Source organism: Rhinatrema bivittatum, chromosome 2 (genome assembly GCF_901001135.1).
Source record: "Rhinatrema bivittatum chromosome 2, aRhiBiv1.1, whole genome shotgun sequence".
In the NCBI taxonomy this organism is placed as follows: domain Eukaryota; kingdom Metazoa; phylum Chordata; class Amphibia; order Gymnophiona; family Rhinatrematidae; genus Rhinatrema; species Rhinatrema bivittatum.
In genome coordinates, this window is record NC_042616.1 from 60,673,852 (window position 1) to 60,698,399 (window position 24,548).

The 24,548-nt window shown below is 48.5% G+C and overlaps 1 protein-coding gene across 5 annotated transcripts in view; it reads right to left on the minus strand.

Annotated features, from left to right (window-relative positions):
- Nucleotides 1-2,423: 2,423 nt before the first annotated feature.
- KIF9 (kinesin family member 9) overlaps nt 2,424-24,548 on the minus strand; it is a 252,053-nt gene continuing 229,928 nt past the window's right edge. For 4 of the 5 annotated variants that reach the window (XM_029588252.1, XM_029588254.1, XM_029588251.1 and 1 more), the window contains exons 21-22: nt 11,141-11,299; nt 2,424-3,175 (exon numbers count right to left, since the gene is read on the minus strand). In XM_029588252.1, coding sequence (XP_029444112.1) covers nt 3,068-3,175; nt 11,141-11,299 — 267 coding nt within the window. In that variant the 3' untranslated portion in view covers nt 2,424-3,067. The remainder of the gene's footprint in view (nt 3,176-11,140; nt 11,300-24,548) is intronic. The other variant, XM_029588255.1, reaches the window with a different exon arrangement.

A 24,548-nucleotide genomic window follows, 5' to 3' on the forward strand; every position in this document is an offset into this window, starting at 1 on the left:
CAAGAGGCCAGCAGGGCTTAGGCAAAAGTCCCGTAAGTGGCAGTCAGGTGAAGTCAAAATTCGGGCAGCAGTCAGGGCTAGCAGTGAGCAGACAGTATCCGGGTCCGGGCCAATGTCGGGGCAGGCAGCAAGCAAACAGTATCTGGGTCCAGGCCAAGGTCAGGGCAGGCAACGAGTAATCAGTATCTGGGTGCCAGCTGGGTTCAAGATAGGCGGCACTCCAGACGTGCAGTCAGAAGCAGAGGTCAGAACCAGGGAATCAGGCCAAGACAGACAAGAAAGACAAGATAAACACTGAGGACCAGGATGAGGGAGGAACCTGCAGGACAAGGCAGGACAACAAGCAGGGCAGGGATAGAATGAGCAAGGCACGCAGAGAAACAAGACAGGGCAGACAAGGCAATGAGGTAAGGCGGACAAGGAAGCAACACACATTGCAAAGCTGCAGGAAGTTTAAATGCCCAGCCTCCCGTGATGTCAACTTACAGTGCTAAGCTGTTTCCCACTGGTTATATAAGAGTGCTGAAAGCATGAAGTGACAACCATGGCGTCTGGGGAAGCCAGCGGCATCCTGTGGAAAGTGCGGCCAGTCGCAGGGCTATCCTGCAGTCGGTCAACCATTACACTGATCTGAAGCGCAGCAGTTCTTGCTTGCAAGGTCGCTTCTTGATATGTTCTTTTATCGACTGTATCAAGAATCCTTGGTCTTCTCCTGGAGGAGAATTTGAATTAAGTTTTTGTCTTCTTGTCTTTCTTCATCACTGATCCTAAAATAATGGAATCATAAGGGAGTTGTACCTCTTCATGTACTGGCCATTTTTGTATTCTATACTTTACATCAATGCATTTGGCTACTAGTAGCTCTGAATAAGGTGTTTTCCAAATTTTAGCTTGGCCGTTCAATAGCACATCATGCATTAATAACACTTTGTATTTTTCGGTGGCTGATGAATCTTAGCATGCCTTGCAAGTCAGTTATATCTTCTGTATCCTCTTCTAAACTGAATGGTATTACCTTTGGTATCTTTTGTAAAAAATGTAGGTTTGTGGAGTCTTCTGGTGTCATTAAAATCCTAGATTGTTCTGGTGTTGAGTCCGAAGGCGAACTGGGGATGATATATCTGATTTTACTATAATGGATTCCTGTGAACTGCATGAATCATCAGATATAATTTGTGTATAGAAAGCCGTTTCAAATTTATGTTTCTCTTTTACATTCTCTTCTCTTTTCTCAAAATAGGAGGATGGAAGTTTTGATTGTAGGGGTTCCCACAACTGCTCTAATATGGGTCAAGTTGAGGATTTTTGTTGAGTAGGCACCTGTTTCATGAATGTGGGGGTTTAAGGAAGTCGGCCCATAATTTCTGTATGAACACATGACATTCTTGTAAAGGTTGCTGTAGTAGATTTTTTGTTGAATAACTTTGTTGCTCCATTTGGGGCTCCAGTGTAGGAGGTGAAGGCAGAGTGCTTGTTGTTTCTGTATGTTTTGTTTTCTTTTATGCTTTCTTCCCTCCTCAATAGGTTCTGAGGAAGAGCTTGATAATGGAATGTTTTTCCCATGCCAGTGATTCTCTGTGCTGATGTATAATGCCAGTGAGTCTCTGCCCTGATGCTTTGGCGCTGGTGATTCTCTGCGCCCGTTTTTATGCCAATAGTTCCCTGCCATGTTTCGGTGCCGGTGCCTCTTGGCTTCGATATTTCAGGTCGAATTCTGTAATTTTCCTCTTTTGCATGGACAGTTCTTAGCTCCAACTTGGTTTGGCACTGTGCCCTTAGGCATCGGCAAGGCTACATTTTTCAGCACAGTAGATGACGAGTAGCTTACCTGGCATGGAGTTGTTTTTGAACTGGATTTCCATTTGGACTCTTTCGATGAGCTTGGGTGCTCATATTTGAGACGGAGTTCCCTGTAAATTAGTGCCCCCGGGGACATACATCTCCAGGGACTAGAGCTCAAAGAGTTATGATCTGGTCCCAGGCATTTCAGACAAAGATTATGTAAATCCAGTGAGGACATTTTTTGAATGGACATTTTCCTTTCTTTTCCAAAGACATCCGAGAAATAGCGGTGATGCTGAGAGACTATTTCTGACCATTTACTATAATGGATGAAAATAGACTGAAGAGACTTGCATGTGGGGATGCTAACATGGGAAGGCCCACACATGCTCAGAAAGAAAAGTTGAACTTTCTGGGCTTTGACAGAAAAATGACCTGACTCTGCACCGTCAGATGATGTCACCCCCATCTTGTGTGGCAGTTTGTTGTGCTTGTCCATGAAGAACTAATGTTAGAGGGAATTAATATAGCAAGAGAACTGCACACTTTCATTCCTACACAGTTCATAGTGCATTCATATGGGACATAATGGAACACAGCCTCATCATACTGCTTGCAATTTACCACACAGACACGGCTCGTTGGTTCTCCTATTTTATTTTTTACGCAGGTACATTTTATAAAACGCAATCTGAAGCGGTGCAGCATTCATATGCCACTTCCTATTACCACATTTTGAAATGATCCTGCCTTCATCGGGGCTGTAACAAGCTTGCTAGTGTATTTACACTATTCTGTTTAAAAGTGACAGTGCCAATATTTACAGCAAAACTTTTTAATATCGGCGAGTGGAAGGCTGTATGCTGCATTTTTGGCTTGGTGTTCGACAGCCCTAAAGCAGAGGAAATAATCCTGGCCACAGCAATAAACTTAGTGATTCTTAAAACAGCACAGACAAAAGTAAGAATCCTTATTAGCACAACATTTTACAGAAGCACTCAGGGAGAGCACATTCTTCCTAGAGAATAATAACCAAACTGCATTTTATCTTTGCTTGAGTACAAAACCTGATTACTGATAATTAAAAAATTTCAGTAAAAAAAAGTATTATTTGTCCTCCAATAATTGTATTCAATAAAACTATATTTGTAATAAATAAAACGTATCTAAAATAAATAGGTTTCATTTTGTGGGCTGAATACAGGTGACTTTTATTTGCTGGCAAAACGTGTTGTTTCCTATGCAAAGTGCTAAATGGTTGCTGCTGTCACGTTGTCTTTATCTCCTACGCCACACTGAGCACAGTGGGGGGCTTGTTTTTCACACAGGTGGTGATCAGTCCAGCTTTCTTCCGTGCTGGGACCAGATGAGACATTGCTTTGTTGTAGATATGCTGTTAACAGAAATGTACAGTTACGTGATTAACTGACAGAATTTGAAAGGCTTTAAGTCACTGGCTGGAAACCCACTTGCTGAGAAATATGCCATGCAATTAAGTCATCAGTTCCATATCCAAGCATTTGGCCCACCTCTCTCTCTCAGTCTGAAGAAAGGCCACCGGGGAACATGGGGCTGGGGAAAAGAAGGAAAGGGAGGAAACTGAGCAAGGCTGATTTAGGATTGGGGAAGAGGAGAAATGATATTGAAGATGAAGAGGGAGAACATAGACTGAATTTTGGACAAGAAAGGAAGGATGAGGGATGGGCAGGGGGAGGTAAGAGAGGAGAAAACACCTCAGGGAGGGAAAGAAGAAAAAGATAGGAATTTAAAGGGGTGACTAATCTGTTAAATTACGTTTCCTAAAGTTAGACAAAGTGTTGTAAATAAAGTTATGTTTAACAAGGGAAGCCTGTAGTAACAGAATTATTATAGTACAACATCTGTGGATCTTCAGTATTCGGGTGAACCTGGTGGAAGGGCTGTGAATATTAAAGCATGCAGAATAACTGGAAAAACTGCATTTGCCTGAATGCTCCTACCTAGATTTGCTGGCTAAAATCATTACTTTTTTTTTTTTATTTGCTTACAAAAGCTATATGTTCTTGTTTTTTTTCTCTCAACTGTGTCTCTGTACCTGTGTCAGCTCTTTAAGCTAATTATATTAGCACACAAAAGTTAGTTGGTTGGAAGGACTGTTGAGAGACAACAAGGAAAAAACAGAAACACTAAACAAATATTTATGTTTGGTATTCATTGAAGAAGGACTTGGAGAAGCTGATTGTTGGCAAAAATACATCTGGGAGTGGGGTAGATACTGCTTCCTTTTTGGAAAAGTGTGGGACTAATGCAATAAGACGCGCGCACAGCCACATCCCCTGTGCACTCGATGGAGTATTTAAATGAGAGGGAAATCGGGGCAGCGTAAAAAGGGTGCACTAAGGGAGAATTGTGCCTGGCACTCAAAGGAGTTTATTGCATCAGGTGTGTTGCGGTTCTGGCTGCGAGTGCCGCGACCAGACCCTTACCTCCGTGTTCCTGGATCTGTTCCCGCTTTCGTTGGCCTAGTTCCTGGCCTGTTCGGTGGTGTCCCTGCCAGGGCCGTGCCGCCGGGAAGCCTTCCTTGGACGCCCTGCCTTTAGGCGCGCATGCACGCCACTTGCACGCTTTTCTAGGCCGTTTCCCGCCAGTGCTGACTCTGCCCAAATCCTGACTTCAGATGCCGCGGCCACCCAGTCTTTGCCTTGCAACGGGCTTACCTACCAGATCCCTGTTGCGCTGTGCCCCGGAGCGACCTATCTTGTTATTCGCTCCGTTCCTGCTTGCCAGCTACAGTACCTGCTTGGTTCCTGCCTGTCTGCTACAGTACCTGCTTGGTTCCTGCTTGCCAGCTACAGTATCTGCTTGGTTCCTGCTTGCCTGCTACAGTTCCTGCCTGGTTCCAGTACCCGAGTCTTGCTACAGTTCCTGCCTGGTTCCAGAACCTAAACCCTGTTACAGTACTGACCTACTGTCCTAGTCTGGTTCCAGTTACCAGTCCTGGTCCACTACCACCTAAGTCCCAGCGGCTGGACCACTACGGGCTCCTCCCAGGGGGGCTTCGGCTTCCAAGGGTGAAGCCACCTAAGTCCCAGCGGTTGGGCTCCTACGGGCTCCTCCCGGGGGAGTACCAGCTTCCAGGGTGAAGAGCACTTCTACATCTAGCCTGAACATCTGCCTCCCGGCCTTTTGAACACCTTTCCAAGTCTCCTGCAGGTTGGCCCAAGGGTCCATTAAACTGAGACTCCCATAACAGATTGCAAGGCCATGGACTCGGCAGATGCACCTGTCCCCTTGGACCTGCCTGGGTTGGCCCAGCAGCTGCAGTATCAAAAACAGTACCTCGAGGTCCTTACCGATTCGGTAGGGGAGTTATTGGCCCAATTGGATACCAGGGCCGCTTCTGCCCCAGACCCAGTACCCGAGGCCCAAGACTCTTCAGTGACACAGCTGCCGGCACCCTCCCACTATGCTGGTGATTTAAGGACCTGCCAAGGCTTTCTGAACCGATGTTTTGTACGGTTCTCTTTGTTGCCCCGGCAATTCCCTTCGGATGCGGTGAAGGTGGCGTATATCCTGTCCCTGCTTGATGGGAAAGCCTTAATATGGGCTTCCCCCCTTTGGGAAAACAATGATTCTTCGCTAACGGACTTACAACAGTTCATCACGAACTTTCGCCAGGCCTTTGAGCCCGCCCGAGTAGCCACGGCTACATCTGATCTGCTGCAACTCCGACAGGGAGCTCGCTCCTTGGCAGATTATGCTATGGAGTTTCGGACTTTAGCCCAAGAAGTGGGTTGGCAAGATGGTAGTCTTAAGGCCATCTTCCTGGAAAGCCTCTCCGGACGTATAAAGGATGAGACTGCTGCTCGAGACCTCCCGGAGGACCTCGATGCCTTGATAGAGATGGCTGCCCATATTGACCGCCACCTTCAACAACAGGCCAAGGAGAAGCGCTCCTCTCGCCATAGTCCTGCTCGTGGGCCGAGACCTTTGTCTTCTCCCAAGATTTCTCGTCCAGATGCTCCCACCTGAAAACCATGCAGCTGGGACGGGCCCCGCTTTCTCCTGAAGAAAGGCAACGTCGCCGTTCGTTGAAATTGTGTTTATATTGTGGTCAGAAGGGCCACTTCTTGGCACGCTGCCAGGAGTGTGCGGAAAATGCCAAAGCCTAGGAGGTCGGGAGGAGCTCCTCCTAGGCTGTGCTACAGCTCCTCAATGTACCGTTCCTGTTACCCTGGAATACCCTGGAGGCTCCTTTGAGAAGATAGCGTTCCTGGATTCTGGAGCCGGAGGTAATTTCATCCTGCAGGACTTAGTCTCCCAGTTGCGAATCCCTACGCATAGACGGGAGATCCCGTTACGAATTACCTCTATCCAGGGGACGCTCCTTCCAGGACCTGTCCAGATGTCCACGGCACCCATTACTGTCTGCACCGGGGCAATCCATTTGGAAGAGATAGCCTTCCTAGTGTTGGATAAGGCTGTCCACCCTGTGGTGCTAGGGTTGCCGTGGTTACGGAAGCACTCACCCACGATTCAGTGGGATACGTTACAGATTGTCAAGTGGAGTCCTTTCTGCTTAGCTAATTGTATGAAAGTGCCCAGGAGTCCCACACTTCCATTGATGCACTCTGCCTTAGGTCCTCCTGCACCTTATGAGGATTTTACGGACGTAGTCTCCAAGACCAAGGCAGAGATCCTTCCGCAGCATCGTCCATATGACTGCGCTATAGACTTGTTCCCTGGTACTATGCCTCCCTGAGGAAGGGTTTATCCCTTATCATTACCTGAGACCCAGGCCATGTCCGAGTACATTTCAGAGAACTTGGCCAAGGGCTTCATTCACCCATCCAAGTCGCATGCAGGGGCAGGCTTCTTTTTTGTCAGCAAGAAGGTTGCCTCGCTGAGACCGTGCATAGACTATCGAGGCCTAAATTCCATTACTAAGCGAGACCGTTACCCGCTCCCCCCTAATTCCGGAGCTCCTCGATCGGCTCCAGGGAGCGAAGATTTTCACAAAGTTGGACTTACGAGGAGCGTACAACTTAGTCAGAATCCATCCGGAGACGAGTGGAAGACCGCGTTTAATACCAGAGACGGGCATTACAAGTATCTCGTGATGCCTTTTGGTTTATGTAATGCCCCGGCATTGTTCCAGCACCTTATGAATGAGGTGTTGTGGGACCTTCTGAACACCTGCGTAATCGTTTACCTCGACGATGTGTTAATCTACTCCCAGGACCTGCCTTCAACCGTCAGCATGTCCGTCAAGCGCTCCAAATACTTAGGGAGTATGGTCTGTACGCGAAATTGGAAAAATGTAGCTTTGAGAAAATGTCCCTGCCATTCCTGGGCTACATAGTCTCTGCAACAGGCTTTAAAATGGATCCTGAGAAAGTGGCGGCAATTAAGAATTGGCCCCTACCTAAGGGTCTTAAAGCATTACAACGCTTCCACGGTTTTTCTAATTTTTACTGCCACTTTATTCCTAACTACTCCCGCATTGTGGCCCCGTTGACTGCTCTCACCCGAAAGGGGGCCAATGCAGTGGATTGGCCTGTTCCTGCCTGCCAAGCTTTTGAGGTCCTTAAGGAAGCCTTCTTGTTAGACACCTGCCTTCGTCATCCGGATCCCAGCCGGCCCTTTGTGGTGGAAGTTGATGCCTCAAATGTGGCCATGGGGGCCATGCTGAGTCAGTACTCAGATTCTGGACAATTGCTACCCTGTTCATATTTCTCGAAGAAATTCTCTCCGGCAGAGAGCAACTACTGTATTGGAGATAAAGAGTTGCTAGCCGTGAAACTTGCCCTGGAGGAATGGAGACAGTGGTTGGAAGGAGCCAACCATCCAGTTATGATTTACCCTGATCACAAAAACTTAGCATTCTGGAAGCAAGCCCAACGCCTGAACCAAGGCAATCCTGGTGGTCGCTGTTTTTTGACTGGTTCGACTTTACCTTACGCTATCGACCCGGCTCTAAGAATGTTCGAGCTGATGCGCTCTTCTGGGGTTGGATCCCTGTTGCGCTGTGCCCCGGAGCGAACTGTCTTGTTATTCGCTCCGTTCCTGCTTGCCTGCTACAGTACCTGCTTGGTTCCTGCTTGCCTGCTACAGTTCCTGCCTGGTTCCAGTACCCGAATCCAGCTACAGTTCCTGCCTGGTTCCAGAACCCGAACCCTGTTACAGTACTGACCTACTGTCCTAGTCTGGTTCCAGTTCCCAGTCCTGGCCCACTACCGCCTAAGTCCCAGCGGCCGGGCCCCTATGGGCTCCTCCGGGGGGGGCTTTGGCTTCCAAGGGTGAAGCCACCTAAGTCCCAGCGGTTGGGCTTCTACGGGCTCCTCCCGGGGGAGTACCAGCTTCCAGGGTGAAGAGCACCTCTACGTCCAGCCTGAACATCTGCCTCCCGGCCTGTGGTATACTAGAGAGTTTTGAACACCTTTCCCAGTCTCCTGCAGTTTGGCCCACTAAACTGAGACTCCCATAACAGGTGCCTACAATTGCAATGGGTGCTCAATACGAGCAACTGGTTTGATCACGCTTCTTTTTGGTTATTTTGTTGAGGTGCTGATTTCAGTGCTGGTTTATTATATCAGGCACCCATTGCTATGGGCATTTAAATTGTGTGGCCATAAGAAAAATGTGCTTTTTTTTTTATCAATTCAATATACATATATTTTTTTCTACTGCAATCAGCATATACTAGGAGCAGGACACATCGCAATGCAGGGGACCATATTTTTAAATATTTATCCTGAGCCCTTGACTGTGAGTTAACTTTACTCCACTTCCGGAGCTCAAGTTAAATTCCCCTGTTATAAAATGAGCACTGGCACCCAGCCTTTGGGCGCACTTTCCTGCAACAGATAGTAATAGATAATGACTTCATGCAATTTACATGTGTTGGGCGCTATTGGTTACGCGTTTGTTAGAGTGCATATTTTGGGTGCACTAATCTTACATATAGAAATGACGGCAGAAGAAGACCAAATGGCCCATCCAGTCTGCCCAGCAAGTCTTGCACTTTTTTTTTTCTCTCATACTTATCTGTTACTCATGGCTCTTAATAATCTTTTGGTTCTATTTCCCTAAGTGAAATATCTAGCTTAATTAGTTAGGGGTAGTAACTGCCGCAATAAGCAAGCTACACCCATGCTTATTTGTTTACCCAGACTATATAATTCAGTCCATGTTGGTTACTGTCTGTATATAGATCCACTTTTCTTCATTCCCCCCTGCCGTTGAAGCAGAGAGTTATGCATCGCACGCTATTTTTGCACACCCAAAACATGCACCCAACTGCTAGTAAACCTGTGCGCTAGTCTGGGCGCACCTTAATGTTCTGGCCGTTTTGTGTGGAACTAACAAATCTGAAAGTGCATCCTAGAATACTAATGGAGCGCAGAGATTCTGTCAGTTACACTGAAAGTCTTGTTCAATAGAACTTTGGGGATAGGAGTGGTCCTGTGTAAGTGGAGAAGAGCATATGTAATATCTCTTCAAAAAAGTGATGACAGATAAAAAAAAGTGATGACAGATAAGAGGTTGGAAACAATAAGGCAGTTAGTTTTACCTCAGGGTTGAGAAACTAGAAACTCTAATGAAGGAAAGGATAGTGAACTATCTACAGTTCAGTGGGTTGCAGGATGCAAGGTAGCATGATTTTACCAGAGGCAAATGGTGCCAAACAAATTTGATTGATTTCTTTGACTAGGTGTTTAGAGAATTAGATCAAGGATGTGTGTTGGTTGTGGTTTATTTTGATTTCATCAAAGCTTTTGATTCTTTCCATCATAGAAGGTTTGTTAATAAACTGACCAGCCTGACAGTGGGTCCCAAGGTGGTAAACTGGATTAGAAGCTGGTTGACTGATAGAAAGTAGAGGGTAGTGGTAAATGGAATTCATGTTAAGGCAAGAAAATTGATTAGTGAAGTGTCTCAGGGTATTGGGGCTGGTTCTGTTTAATATCTTTGCTAGTGATACTGTGGATGAATTAAAAGGAAAAGTTTAATATTGTATAGATCTGCAACAGACTGCAAACCCCTGAGGGAGTAGACAGAATGAGAAATGACTGAAGAAAACTCGAGGAGTGGTTGAATATTTGGCAGTTAATATTCAATACAAAAAAGTGCAGAGAAATGCATTTGGAATGCACATATCTGAGGGAGCAATAGATGATGAAGGTGAGAAGCTGATGTGCACCGACTAGGAGAGAGACATTGGGGTGATAGATCTTCAGAGGGATAGCCCGGTTAGCATGGTATAGCAAAAATGACAAGATGCCACCCACCTCTTGTCATTCTTGGGGTGATGGTGTTTGAGGATCTCAAGGTAGTAAAACAGTTTGATAAGGTAGTGGTCAGAGCAAGTGGGATTCTGGGGTGCATAGAGGGAGGTTTAACTAGCAGAAAAAAAGAGAGGACAATGCCATAGTTGATGAGACCTCACCTAAAATATTGTGTTCAGGTCTGATGGCTCTAACTCCAAATGCATATATAGTAGATAGGCTGGTTGCATTGGGCTTTAAAGAAGGCACTTGGATAGCCTACATGAAATGACCAAGCTTAAAACCCCAAATTCAATGAGCAAGGGGAGGCCGGATATTTTGGACAATGACTTTTCTAGATTTGATAGCTGTGTGGATTATTAGAAAATTTGATAATAAGACACTAAAAGATGCTGGATTTAGAGCTGGTCTTGTAAGAATCAAATAAATAGATGACAAGGCTTAAAATGGTCTTAACAGTGGAGGAGATAGATGCCAGTACTTTTAATAGATTCTGGGCATGCTTGGAACTGGTATAGAAGGCAGTAATAGGAAAGTGGATAAAAATTCAAATAAAATATATTGGGGGTAAGGAACTGGTGTTGGGTTGAGTATGGAAATCAGAATTGCTTACTTGTAACAGTGTTCTCCAAAGACAGCAGGATGTCAGTCCTCACACATGGGTGACATCATCGTCCAGCACAGAAAACTTATGTCAACATTTCTAGAACTTTGACTTGGCCTCTCTGAGCATGCAATATACCTCGTGGGGAACCCTCAGTCTTATAACTTACAATTAAGAATAAAATAATAAAGAATAAAACCCTATGAAATGAAGAACCAACTACATGGAGAACACGTGTTATAGGTAAGCAACACTGCTTTTTCCAAGGACAAGCAGTACAGTAGTCCACACACGAATGAATCCCTAGCTATAGGCGGCTCCCCTCCAACAAAACAGGGGACCAAACAAAACAGGTGCCAACAGGCACAACAACAGCGTTTTGCTGATAACAGAAGGGGGGCAGCCTGAACAGAAATAACAGGCCCTAGGCAGGAACAGAGTTGGGTTGTGAACCTCAAACAAGTTCCAAAGGACAGATTGGCCAAACCTGTAGTTGCATCGGCCATCCCAATCCAAACTGTAATGTGATGTGAACTCCATGTTGCAGCCCTGCAGATCTCCTCCATGAGGACTGTTCACAAATGGGCACCAATGCTGCCATGCTCCAGCAGTGAGCCTTGACATGATTCGCAACATGCAATTCGGCCTGGGCATAACAGAAGGAGAAACAGTCTGTTAGCCAATTGGAAAGCATCTGTTTGGCAACGTCGATCCCCAGCCTGTTCTGGTCAAATGAAACAAAAAGCTAGGTGGACTGTCTATGGGCTTCTGTCTACGCCAGACAGAAGGCTAAGGCTCTCTTGCAGTCCAAACTGTGCAGGGCTTGTTTGCCTTGATGCAAACAAGACCTGAAAAAAGAATGTTGGCAATACAATGGACTCTTTAAGATTTATTTATTTATTTATTTATTTAAAACTTTTTTATACCGACATTCATAGGAATATCACATCGGTATTCATTGAACAGGGGAAACAGTAAACTTTAGGAGTAGCAATTAGAAATTACATGGAACAAGGGAGAATGGGTGAAACGGTGTAGAAAGAAATATCAAGTCACAAGAAGTATTTAATTTTATGGTATATGCTTATAGGAAGATACAATGTGGATTAGGGAAAAGGGGTAAGGAGAAATTAAGTAGCAGGGCATGGGATTGGAGGTAGTGAAGAGGCAGGGCCTTTATAGTACGTTATCTTTAGTTAGGGGGAGGGGGTAGGAGTGCGGGGTAGCTGAGTCATTGTTGCAGCAGGGCTAAGAGAAGGCTTGTGAGAATAGCCAAGTTTTTAGGTTTTTTTTTAAAGGTCTGGGTACAATGTTCCTGGCGTAGATCTGGGGGCATTGAATTCCGTAAGGATGGTCCTGCTATAGATAGTGCCCGCTCTTTCGTGGCTATGTGAAGGGTGAGTTTGGGGGGGGGGGGGGGGGAATGTAGAGAGTTCCTTTATAGGCTGTTCTGGTAGGTCTGTTCGAAGAGTGGTAGTGGAGGGAGTCATCTAGCTATTGGATATTTGGGTTATGCAGTATTTTATGAATTATGGAGAGGCTCTTGTGGAGGATCCTAAAGCGAATTGGGAGTCAGTGGAGGTCCTTAAGTAGGGGTGTGATGTGGTCTTTCCTGCGAGAGTTGGTGAGGATTCTGGCTGCAGCATTTTGAAGCATTTGGAGAGGTTCGATTGTGGTTGCAGGGAGGCCTAGGAGGAGGGTATTGCAATAGTCGATTTTGGATAAAAGTGTGGCTTGGAGTGCAGTGCGAAAGTCGTTGAGATGGAGGAGAGGTCTTAATTTTTTCAATACATGGAGTTTGTGGAAGCAGTCCTTCAAAGTGTTGTTAATGTATTTTTTTAGGTTCAGGTGGTTGTCTAATGTGACTCCTAGGTCTCTGACATATTGGGTACTATTTGCTGGGAGGTCTAGGTGGGTGAGGTTATGGTGGTCTGGAGAGATGATTAGGAATTCGGTTTTGTCTGTGTTAAGGGCCAGGTTGAGACTTGTGAGAAGGTGGTTAATTGAGGTGAGGCAGTTATCCTAGATCTTGAGGGATTTGGGGATAGATTCTGTAATGGGGATAAGGATTTGGATGTCGTCCACATAGATATAGTGGGTAAGACCTAGGTCGGCGAGGAGTTGGCATAGGGGACGCTGGAAGTCCAACACAACCTTAGGCAGGAACTTAGGGTGGTCTTGCGCATGCACCCTATCCTGAAAAAACGTAGTATAACATGGGTACGTTATTAAAGCCTGGAGCTCACTGTCCCTGCATGCTGAAGTGATTGCCACCAAAAACACTACCTTCCAGGTTATGTACTTCAGGTTACAGGTGAGCAGCGGCTCAAAAGCTTTCATCAGCTGAGCCAAAACCATGTTGTGATCCCAGGGCACATCGGGAAGCCTTAGGGTAGGCTTCAGATGAAGCAGCCCCATATGAAACAAACAACTATAGGCTGGACAGCATGTGATATGCGCCAGTTGCACTCAAATAAACTCTTAACACAGTTGATTTTGAGACCAGCTTCAGAAAGGTGTAGAAGGTAGTCAAATAGTTTCTGTGGTGAGCAGCAGAAAGAGGCTAGGGCCTTTTGCTCATACCACATGGAAAACCTCCTACATTTCAGTCTATAGGACTTCCTGGTGGAAAGCTTTCTAGAAGCCATGAAGATAGGAGACATGAGGTTCGTAAGACTGAGAATTGCAAAAGCAACCTCTCAACATCCAACCTGTGAGCAATAGGGCTTGAAGGTAGGGATGTCGCAACCAGCCCCGATCTTGGATGATGAGATCTGGGGAAGTCCCTAGACTAACTGGTTTCCAGATAGACAACTCCCAAAGGAGTGGAAAGCAGATCTTCCTAGCCAATGGGAGACTATGGGAATCATAGTCCCCTTGTTCTGTCAGAGCTTCAACAAAGTCTTCGCCATCAGCAGAATTGGAAGTTATGTGTACTGGAGACCCTTGCCCCAATGAAGGGCAAAGGTATCTGAGGCTAACTTGCCAAGTGTCCTGTATACTGAGCAGAACTGAGGCATCTTCCTGTTCCCAGAAGTGGAAGATCCAATTTGCCACCCCCTGGTACAGAGATCATTCATGGGGTCTTAAAGAGCAACTCAGTCTGTCCACTATCCCATTCTCTGTACCAGTGAGATATGTTGCTCTGAGCCCCATCCCTTGAAAGATGGCCCAGGACCAAATCTGGACCGCTTTTTGACACAAGAGGTAACAGCCCATACCTCTCTACTTGTTGATGTTGTCGCTGACTGGTTGTCTATCTGGATCAACACAATTTTGTTGGATAGCTGATCTCTGAAAGTCCACAGCGTATCGGATTGCCCAGAGCTCCAGGAAGTTGATTTGACAGAGACATTCCTGGGTGAACCAGAGCCCCTGTGTGCTGAGTCCATCTATATGGGCTCCCCAGCCAAAGGTAGACGCATCCGTGGTTAGGACAATTTGGACCTGGTATTGAAGGCAGTCTTCCACTTGTCTCCTGGACGTATGCGGACGAGGTTGTAGGCCCCTCTGAGGTCGAGTTTGGTGAACAGTTTGGCTCCTTGGAGCCTATCCAAGAGCTCGGGGATCAATGGGAGCGGGTAGCGATCCCTCTTGGTAATGGCATTCAAGCCTCGATAGTCTATGCAAGGACGGAGTGAGCCGTCCTTTTTCCCCACGAAAAAGAAGCTGGCCCCGGCGGGAGATCGGGAAGGACGAATGAAGCTCTTGGCGAGATTTTCTGTGATATATTTGGACATGGCGGTAGTCTCCGGCAGGGATAGCGGGTACACCCGGCCCCGGGGTGGCGTGGTGCCGGGTAACAAGTCTATCGGACAGTCAAAGGGCCGGTGCTGAGGAAGGATCTCAGCCATTTCTTTGGAAAATACCTCTGCGAAGGCTTGGTAGGCTGTTGGTAAGAGGCTTGATGAACAGAGCAGGACTGGACGTGGGGGACGTGGAACCTGAAGGCAATGCGAGAAACAGAAAGGGCTCCACTGGGTCAACTGGAGGGTGTCTCACTGAATCACGGGAGAGTGGCGGCGCAGCCACGGTAGTCCATGCACCAGAGGGTGCACAGCCCTTTCCAGCACCAGGAAAGAGATCTCTTCTGAGTGGAGCACCCCCGTCTGGAGAATCAAGGGGGCTGTAACGCAGGAGATAGCCCCGGGGAGCAAGATGCCACGGATGGATGTGATGCTCAGTGGAGGGTCTTTAGGCAGCGTGGGCAAACACAATTGCTGAACCAAATCCGCTACTATAAAATTCCCCTCAGTGCCAGAGTCAACAAAAGCCAGAGTCTGGAGTTCCCCTCCGGGGTATTTGAGAGTCACTGGGATTGAGCATTGAGCAGCTGAGCCCGCATAGCCTAGGAGTAGCTCCTCAGAATGTCCTAGGCGCGGTCGTTTCCCGGACGCTCCGGGCAGTGGGTGAGGAAGTGCCCTTTCCCGCCGCAGTACAGACACAACCCCTGGGAGCGGCGTCTCCTTCTTTCTTCCGCCGTTAACAGAGCCCGGCCTAGTTGCATAGGCTCGCTCGGTGAGGAGGTAGCGGAGGGCGTCTTGGGAACCATGGGCCTGGTGAGACTCTGAGTAGCTGGAGGGGGCCTTCGTGAAGGGCGCCCTTCCTTGTCCCGTTGCTGTAACCGGCGATCTACTCGGCTTGCTACATCGATGAGATCGTTGAGGTCGTCCGGGAGGTCCCAACCAGCCAGCTCATCTTTGACGCGACTTGCCAAGCCCTCCAGATAGATGTCCCTTAGGCAGTCATCCCGCCAACCAACCTCCATGGCAAGGGTGCGGAAATCAATGGTGTAGTCCGCCAGAGATGCAATAGTTCGGAGGTGGCAGTGGTTTGACGGGCCGGATCATCGAAGGCTTGTCGGAAATTGAGCACAAATTCCTGGAGATTGTGCAATAGAGAGTCCTGTTGCTCCCACATGGGAGAGGCCCAGTCGAGTGCCCTTCCGTCCAGTAGGGAGAAGATATAGGCTACTTTTACTGAGTCTGAGGGGAACTGTGCAGGCAACAAGGTGAACCGGATGTAGCACTGGTTCAAAAAACCCCGGCACGCCTTGGTATCCCCTGCGTAGCGGGTCAGTGCAGGTAACTGGGTAACTGAAGTGGAGTTGAGTACCGGAGCGGGGGGTGGTGCTGGAGGCGTGTCCGGTGGTGATGCCTCCAAGCGAGAAACCAATTGCTCCACGGTGGCATGGAACAAGGGAGAATGGGTGAAACGGTGTAGAAAGAAATATCAAGTCACAAGAAGTATTTAATTTTATGGTATATGCTTATAGGAAGATACAATCTGGATTAGGGAAAAGGGGTAAGGAGAAATTAAGTAGCAGGGCATGGAATTGGAGGTAGTGAAGAGGCAGGGCCTTTATAGTACGTTATCTTTAGTTAGGGGGAGGGGGTAGGAGTGCGGGGTAGCTGAGTCATTGTTGCAGCAGGGCTAAGAGAAGGCTTGTGAGAATAGCCAATTTTTTAGGTTTTTTTTTAAAGGTCTGGGTACAATGTTCCTGGCGTAGATCTGGGGGCATTGAATTCCGTAAGGATGGTCCTGCTATAGATAGTGCCCGCTCTTTCGTGGCTATGTGAAGGGTGAGTTTGGGGGGGGGGGGGGAATGTAGAGAGTTCCTTTATAGGCTGTTCTGGTAGGTCTGTTCGAAGAGTGGTAGTGGAGGGAGTCATCTAGCTATTGGATATTTGGGTTATGCAGTATTTTATGAATTATGGAGAGGCTCTTGTGGAGGATCCTAAAGCGAATTGGGAGTCAGTGGAGGTCCTTAAGTAGGGGTGTGATGTGGTCTTTCCTGCGAGAGTTGGTGAGGATTCTGGCTGCAGCATTTTGAAGCATTTGGAGAGGTTCGATTGTGGTTGCAGGGAGGCCTAGGAGGAGGGTATTGCAATAGTCGATTTTGGAGAAAAGTGTGGCTTGGAGTGCAGAGCGAAAGTCATTGAGATGGAGAAGAGGTCTTAATTTTTTCAATACATGGAGTTTGTGGAAGCAGTCCTTCAAAGTGTTGTTAATGTATTTTTTTAGGTTCAGGTGGTTGTCTAATGTGACTCCTAGGTCTCTGACATATTGGGTACTATTTGCTGGGAGGTCTAGGTGGGTGAGGTTATGGTGGTCTGGAGAGATGATTAGGAATTCGGTTTTGTCTGTGTTAAGGGCCAGGTTGAGACTTGTGAGAAGGTGGTTAATTGAGGTGAGGCAGTTATCCTAGATCTTGAGGGATTTGGGGATAGATTCTGTAATGGGGATAAGGATTTGGATGTCGTCCACATAGATATAGTGGGTAAGACCTAGGTCGGCGAGGAGTTGGCATAGGGGACGCTGGAAGTCCAACACAACCTTAGGCAGGAACTTAGGGTGGTCTTGCGCATGCACCCTATCCTGAAAAAACGTAGTATAACATGGGTACGTTATTAAAGCCTGGAGCTCACTGTCCCTGCATGCTGAAGTGATTGCCACCAAAAACACTACCTTCCAGGTTATGTACTTCAGGTTACAGGTGAGCAGCGGCTCAAAAGCTTTCATCAGCTGAGCCAAAACCATGTTGTGATCCCAGGGCACATCGGGAAGCCTTAGGGTAGGCTTCAGATGAAGCAGCCCCATATGAAACAAACAACTATAGGCTGGACAGCATGTGATATGCGCCAGTTACACTCAAATAAACTCTTAACACAGTTGATTTTGAGACCAGCTTCAGAGAGGTGTAGAAGGTAGTCAAATAGTTTCTGTGGTGAGCAGCAGAAAGAGGCTAGGGCCTTTTGCTCATACCACATGGAAAACCTCCTACATTTCAGTCTATAGGACTTCCTGGTGGAAAGCTTTCTAGAAGCCATGAAGATAGGAGACATGAGGTTCGTAAGACTGAGAATTGCAAAAGCAACCTCTCAACATCCAACCTGTGAGCAATAGGGCTTGAAGGTAGGGATGTCGCAACCAGCCCCGATCTTGGATGATGAGATCTGGGGAAGTCCCTAGACTAACTGGTTTCCAGATAGACAACTCCCAAAGGAGTGGAAAGCAGATCTTCCTAGCCAATGGGAGACTATGGGAATCATAGTCCCCTTGTTCTGTCAGAGCTTCAACAAAGTCTTCGCCATCAGCAGAATTGGAAGTTATGTGTACTGGAGACCCTTGCCCCAATGAAGGGCAAAGGTATCTGAGGCTAACTTGCCATGTGTCCTGTATACTGAGCAGAACTGAGGCATCTTCCTGTTCCCAGAAGTGGAAGATCCAATTTGCCACCCCCTGGTACAGAGATCATTCATGGGGTCTTAAAGAGCAACTCAGTCTGTCCACTATCCCATTCTCTGTACCAGTGAGATATGTTGCTCTGAGCCCCATCCCTTGAAAGATGGCCCAGGACCAAATCTGGACCGCTTTTTGACACAAGAGGTAACAGCCCATACCTCTCTACTTGTTGATGTTGTCGCTGACTGGTTGTCTATCTGGATCAACACAATTTTGTTGGATAGCTGATCTCTGAAAGTCCACAGCGTATCGGATTGCCCAGAGCTCCAGGAAGTTGATTTGACAGAGACATTCCTGGGTGAACCAGAGCCCCTGTGTGCTGAGTCCATCTATATGGGCTCCCCAGCCAAAGGTAGACGCATCCGTGGTTAGGACAATTTGGACCTGGTATTGAAGGCAGTCTTCCACTTGTCTCCTGGACGTATGCGGACGAGGTTGTAGGCCCCTCTGAGGTCGAGTTTGGTGAACAGTCTGGCTCCTTGGAGCCTATCCAAGAGCTCGGGGATCAATGGGAGCGGGTAGCGATCCCTCTTGGTAATGGCATTCAAGCCTCGATAGTCTATGCAAGGACGGAGTGAGCCGTCCTTTTTCCCCACGAAAAAGAAGCTGGCCCCGGCGGGAGATCGGGAAGGACGAATGAAGCCCTTGTCGAGATTTTCTGTGATATATTTGGACATGGCGGTAGTCTCCGGCAGGGATAGCGGGTACACCCGGCCCCGGGGTGGCGTGGTGCCGGGTAACAAGTCTATCGGACAGTCAAAGGGCCGGTGCTGAGGAAGGATCTCAGCCATTTCTTTGGAAAATACCTCTGCGAAGGCTTGGTAGGCTGTTGGTAAGAGGCTTGATGAACAGAGCAGGACTGGACGTGGGGGACGTGGAACCTGAAGGCAATGCGAGAAACAGAAAGGGCTCCACTGGGTCAACTGGAGGGTGTCTCACTGAATCACGGGAGAGTGGCGGCGCAGCCACGGTAGTCCATGCACCAGAGGGTGCACAGCCCTTTCCAGCACCAGGAAAGAGATCTCTTCTGAGTGGAGCACCCCCGTCTGGAGAATCAAGGGGGCTGTAACGCAGGAGATAGCCCCGGGGAGCAAGATGCCACGGATGGATGTGATGCTCAGTGGAGGGTCTTTAGGCAGCGTGGGCAAACACAATTGCTGAACCAAATCCGCTACTATAAAATTCCCCTCAGTGCCAGAGTCAACAAAAGCCAGAGTCTGGAGTTCCCCTCCGGGGTATTTGAGAGTCACTGGGATTGAGCATTGAGCAGCTGAGCCCGCATAGCCTAGGAGTAGCTCCTCAGAATGTCCTAGGCGCGGTCGTTTCCCGGACGCTCCGGGCAGTGGGTGAGGAAGTGCCCTTTCCCGCCGCAGTACAGACACAACCCCTGGGAGCGGCGTCTCCTTCTTTCTTCCGCCGTTAACAGAGCCCGGCCTAGTTGCATAGGCTTGCTCGGTGAGGAGGTAGCGGAGGGCGTCTTGGGAACCATGGGCCTGGCGGGACTCTGAGTAGCTGGAGGGGGCCTTCGTGAAGGGCGCCCTTCCCTGTCCCGTTGCTGTAACCGGCGATCTACTCGGCTTGCTACATCGATGAGATCGTTGAGGTCGTCCGGGAGGGTCCCAACCAGCCAGCTCATCTTTGACGCGACTTGCCAAGCCCTCCAGATAGATGTCCCTTAGGCAGTCATCCCGCCAACCAACCTCCATGGCAAGGGTGCGGAAATCAATGGTGTAGTCCGCCAGAGATGCAATAGTTCGGAGGTGGCAGTGGTTTGACGGGCCGGATCATCGAAGGCTTGTCGGAAATTGAGCACAAATTCCTGGAGATTGTGCAATAGAGAGTCCTGTTGCTCCCACATGGGAGAGGCCCAGTCGAGTGCCCTTCCGTCCAGTAGGGAGAAGATATAGGCTACTTTTACTGAGTCTGAGGGGAACTGTGCAGGCAACAAGGTGAACCGGATGTAGCACTGGTTCAAAAAACCCCGGCACGCCTTGGTATCCCCTGCGTAGCGGGTCGGTGCAGGTAACTGGGTAACTGAAGTGGAGTTGAGTACCGGAGCGGGGGGTGGTGCTGGAGGCGTGTCCGGTGGTGATGCCTCCAAGCGAGAAACCAATTGCTCCACGGTGGCAGCGAGGGCATTGATGCAGTGCTGCTGCTGTTGGAGGCGCTGTGCCATTCCAGGAATGGCCTGTAGGTTGGGAGCTTCCGCCGGGTCCATGGCCTTGCAAGCTGTTATAGTTCAAAGACTGTGGTAGTCAGATAGTGGACCCTTGGGCCAGGCTGCCAGGAGTGACTGTTATGGCAGACCGGGAGGCGGAGTTGAATGCCTGGCAGGGCTTCACCCGGGACCCTGAATCCCCCCAGGAGGAGCCCTTAGGGACCCAGGCCCTTGGGACTTAGGCTGTACAGGGAAAGTCCAGAGGCTGATCTGAGGGAGTCAGACAGATAGCCAGAAGTGAGCAGGCCCCGGATCGGGTTAAGGTGGAGAAAGAGCAACAGAGTCCAGTAGCGATCCAAGGCAGGGCCAACGATCCGTGGACAAAGTTCAGGAGCAGAGCGTCGAATGGGTAGAGTTCTGTAGCAAGCCGGGGTCTGGGCCGGCAGCAGGCAGGCAGGCGAAGTGCTGAAGCAAACCAGGATCGAGGCAGGCAGCAGACAAGCAGGCAGAGTACTGAAGCAGGTCGGGGTCGAGGCAGGTGGCAGACAGGCAGGCAGAGTACTGAAGCAGACCGGGGTCGAGGCAGGCGGCAGACAGGCAGGCAGTGTACTAAAGCAGACCGGGGTCGAGGCAGGCGGCAGACAGGCAGGCAGAGTACTGAAGTAAACCGAGGTCGAGGTAGGCGGCAGACAGGCGGGCAGCGTACTGAAGCAAACCGGGGTCGAGAACCAGGAAGTCAAACGAGAAAGTCACTGAAACAGGTACAGGAACGGAAGGCAACTAGTAATCAGAGAACCTCGTTGCAAGGCGTTTAGTAGGAGACTGGATGCCGGTTAAATGCGGTCCGGGGTGTGATGTCAGCAGAAGGGGCCGTCCCGAACTTCCGGGTGCTGCACGCGCGAGGCAAAAGAGAGGTGCGGAGCTTCTGGCGGCCTGGACGGCGTTCTCCACGTGGTGAGACCGAGGCCCGGCGGCCCACTGGACCGGGACCCCGGCGCGGCCCTTCGCGGACCGAGATGAAGGTAAGCGGACCTGTCCCCGAACATGGGGGAGGCGGTCGGGACCGCAACAGATGACATGGTAAGGGGAAAAAGTGGGGGGACCTGGCACTGACTGCGCAATCCTGTGATGCACGCACCCAGAGTCACACAGAGAAAAGACTCAGAGCAGGAAAGAACCTGCAGCTCAGAGACCCAACGAGCTGAACAGATTGCTACCAGATAAACTTTTTTTCAAAGCAGCCGCAAGGACAGAGTATGCAGTGGTCAAAAAGTAAGGCCTGCCAAGAACTCAAAGATCAAGTTAAGATCCCACAAAGGCACCAGAAGCCACACTGGGGAGTGAAAATGTTTAACTCCCAGCAAGAAACAGGACACGACCGGATGGGAAGACAATTGCCCTCCATTGACTCTTCCCCTGAATCAAGTCAGTGCCGCAACTTGAACCTTCAAGGTATTAAGATCCAAACCCTTAAGCAAGTTGCCCTGTAAAAATTCCAAAATCAAAGGAATATCTACCTTGAGCGGTTGAGTACCTTGCTCAGAACTCCAGGCTTCAAAAACCCTCAAAACTCTAACATAAGTTAGAGAAGTAGAACATTTCTGGACCCAAAGAAGAGTGGAAATCACAGTTGGCGATTAACCATGCTTCAAGAGCTGAGCCCTTTCAATGGCCAAACCGTAAAAAAGAACCGACCCGGATCCTTGTGTAGAATGGGCCCCTGAAGGTAGCCGGAGGGGACTGTCCACCAGAAGTCGCTGGAGAACGGTGAACCACAGCCTTCGAGCCTAATCCAGAGCCATAAAAAGGATGTGACTTGACTTGCAATCTTCTATACCAGTCTGCCTATTAAAGGCCAAGACGGGAACACATACAGGAGGACGCCATGTGGTCACTCCTGAACAAGAATATCTATGCCCATCGCTTATGGGTCCTGCCTGTGACCAAAGAAGCATAGTTCTTTTGTATTGCTGAAGTTCACCAACAGGTCTAGATCCGATAGGCCACAGCAGTCCACCAGGAGCTGAAAGCCTTTGTCCACCAGCTCCCATTCTCCTAGGTCCAAGCTTCTTCTGCTGAGGAAATTGGCTCTAATTTTGTCCTTTCCGGCAATGTGGGAGGTGGATATGCTTAGGAGATGTTGCTCTGCCCATTCTGTGAGCCAACTATCTCCTCTGACACCTGTTGACTCTTGGTTCCACCCCGATGATTGATGTAAGCCACCATTGTCGCATTGTTAGACATTATCCTGTACAACCGAGCCTCTAGCCACTCTGCAAACTGCAGGCATGCCAACCGAAGTGCTCGTGTCTCCAGTCTGTTGATGTTCCACTGCCATTCCACTGCATTCCAGCATTCTTGCACCACTAACTCCTGACAGTGAACCCCCCCCCCCACCCCCAGCCCCGAAGGCTCGCATCTATTGTGAGTACCAACCAATCTGGGGTCATCTGGGAAATTCCCTTCCTGAGATGGTCTGCATATAACCATCAGTCCAACTGGGATTTCATCTTTAATGGAAGGAGCAGCCTCATCGCATAGTTCTGCGACTGCGGACGCCATCCAGAGAGCAGGGCATGCTGAAGAGGGCGCTAATGTGCCCTCACCCAGGGAACCATTTCCAATGTGACAGCCATCAACACCAGGACCTGTAGATAAGACCACATGGATGAACAGATTTCCGCGGGGATCGAACTCGCAGCATCAATGAGTGGATCCGAGACTCCGGCAGAAACACTCTGCCCTGCCTCATATTGAATCAAACCCTGAGATACCCTAGGGTCTGAGATGGCTGGAAATTGCTCTTGGGCAGATTCACCAACCTAGTGCCTGTAGCAAGGAAACTACTCTGCGTGAAACTCAAAGGCTCTCTTCCAATGTCTTGGCTCGAATCAATCAGCTGACACCAGCTTAAAGAAAGCTCAGGCTGAATGGCTCTGATGTGGCAGGCAGCACAGATAGATAGTGCTTAGGTGGGCGCCATGCTGTAAGTGCACAGCTCAATGAAGGCTTGTACCTAGCTTTTCCATGCATTCAAGCATGCCTAATATGGACGCTCAAAAAATGTTTGTCCAAATTCATGTGCTTAGGCTGCTGGTCCTTCTGGATGCCCAAACTGGACACTTAAGACTGATGCCTAAACTGGGTGCACAAGATGTGCATCCAGATAAAAGAATGCCGAAATGCACACACAAAAGAGAATGGGTGCACCTCTGGTCTGCAGCACAAAAGTGCGCAAAAGTACCCTGTGGCCTACTGCGCACCAAAATGGGAAAAGGCTGGAAGCAGGACCTAGCCAAACGGCTGCTCAACCTGCTATGTCTGCACTCTCTCCTCACCTCACAGAACTCCCCAGAGACATGAGCGGGATAGTTGAATGCTGAGGAAACAGAGCCTTCACCTACTTGAAAACTTTTACCTGAGCTCAGTCCTCCCTGGCTGAAAGCAGGAACGGGTCCCGGCTGCAGAGGGAGAAGGCTAACCCCTTCACCGCCGAGCCTCTCTCAGACTGCAACCGCTAATTGGAATTTAGGTCTATGCAGACAAGGCTACCGGACTGAAGGCACTCTACTGTGAGAGGGACCACACAGTATCAGCTCAGGAGGCAAGCGGTGCTATACAAACATCTCCTTTCCAACTTCTTTTTTTCCTTTATTTATTTATTTATTTTTACTCACGGGCAATCCTCCAAAGGGAAATGCATTTCCACCATCTGCTGGAGATGGAGAATACCGTTGGGCTGATGTCGGGGTGGGACTATATAGCCGTGATGTCAGCTTTTGCTCCATCTCCATCTGCTGGTAGAGGTGCATAATCCACTCATTGGGACTGACCTACCTGAATGCTTAGGAAACTAATTCTGTTGGGGGACTCCATAGCAAGAGAAATAACAGTGGGGAAATAAAAGTTACTTGCCTGCCAGTTACCTCAGTTTGCATACATTTGGTATAAGAACCTAGTTAATTTGCATATTTTAGTTAGCTTTAATGCAAGCTGTAGAGAACCAGAGAGGTCCACCCCCAGCCTTTGGGAGATTAGATTCAAGCTTTGCCTTGCCTCATTAAGACTCCAGAGATAGAATAACTTCAGCGTAAACTAAATCCTGGGCCACATAAGTTCCTAACTAGAAATCATTAGGCATGTGAGCAGCTGGTGGAACTAGGTATCAGAATATGGTCTGTCTTACACATGTTATATCAGTGTAGGCACTTTTTAATATTATTTGTATCCACATCAAATGGTATGTATTGGTCAATGATACTAAATGAGACCCACAAATGTTACCTTGGCCATCTTTTCAACATGAGAAATGCAAAGTGAGTTGGACATTGAAAAGCTCAAGACCTTTCTTATCACCATAAAGGAGTTCATCTTAGAATGAGGAATATTTTATTAACCATGGGGTAAATATGACATTAGATGGATTATATCAGACCATCTGACAAGTACATATGAAGAAAGAATACAGCTCTGTGTTCCTATGCTGTGCTTG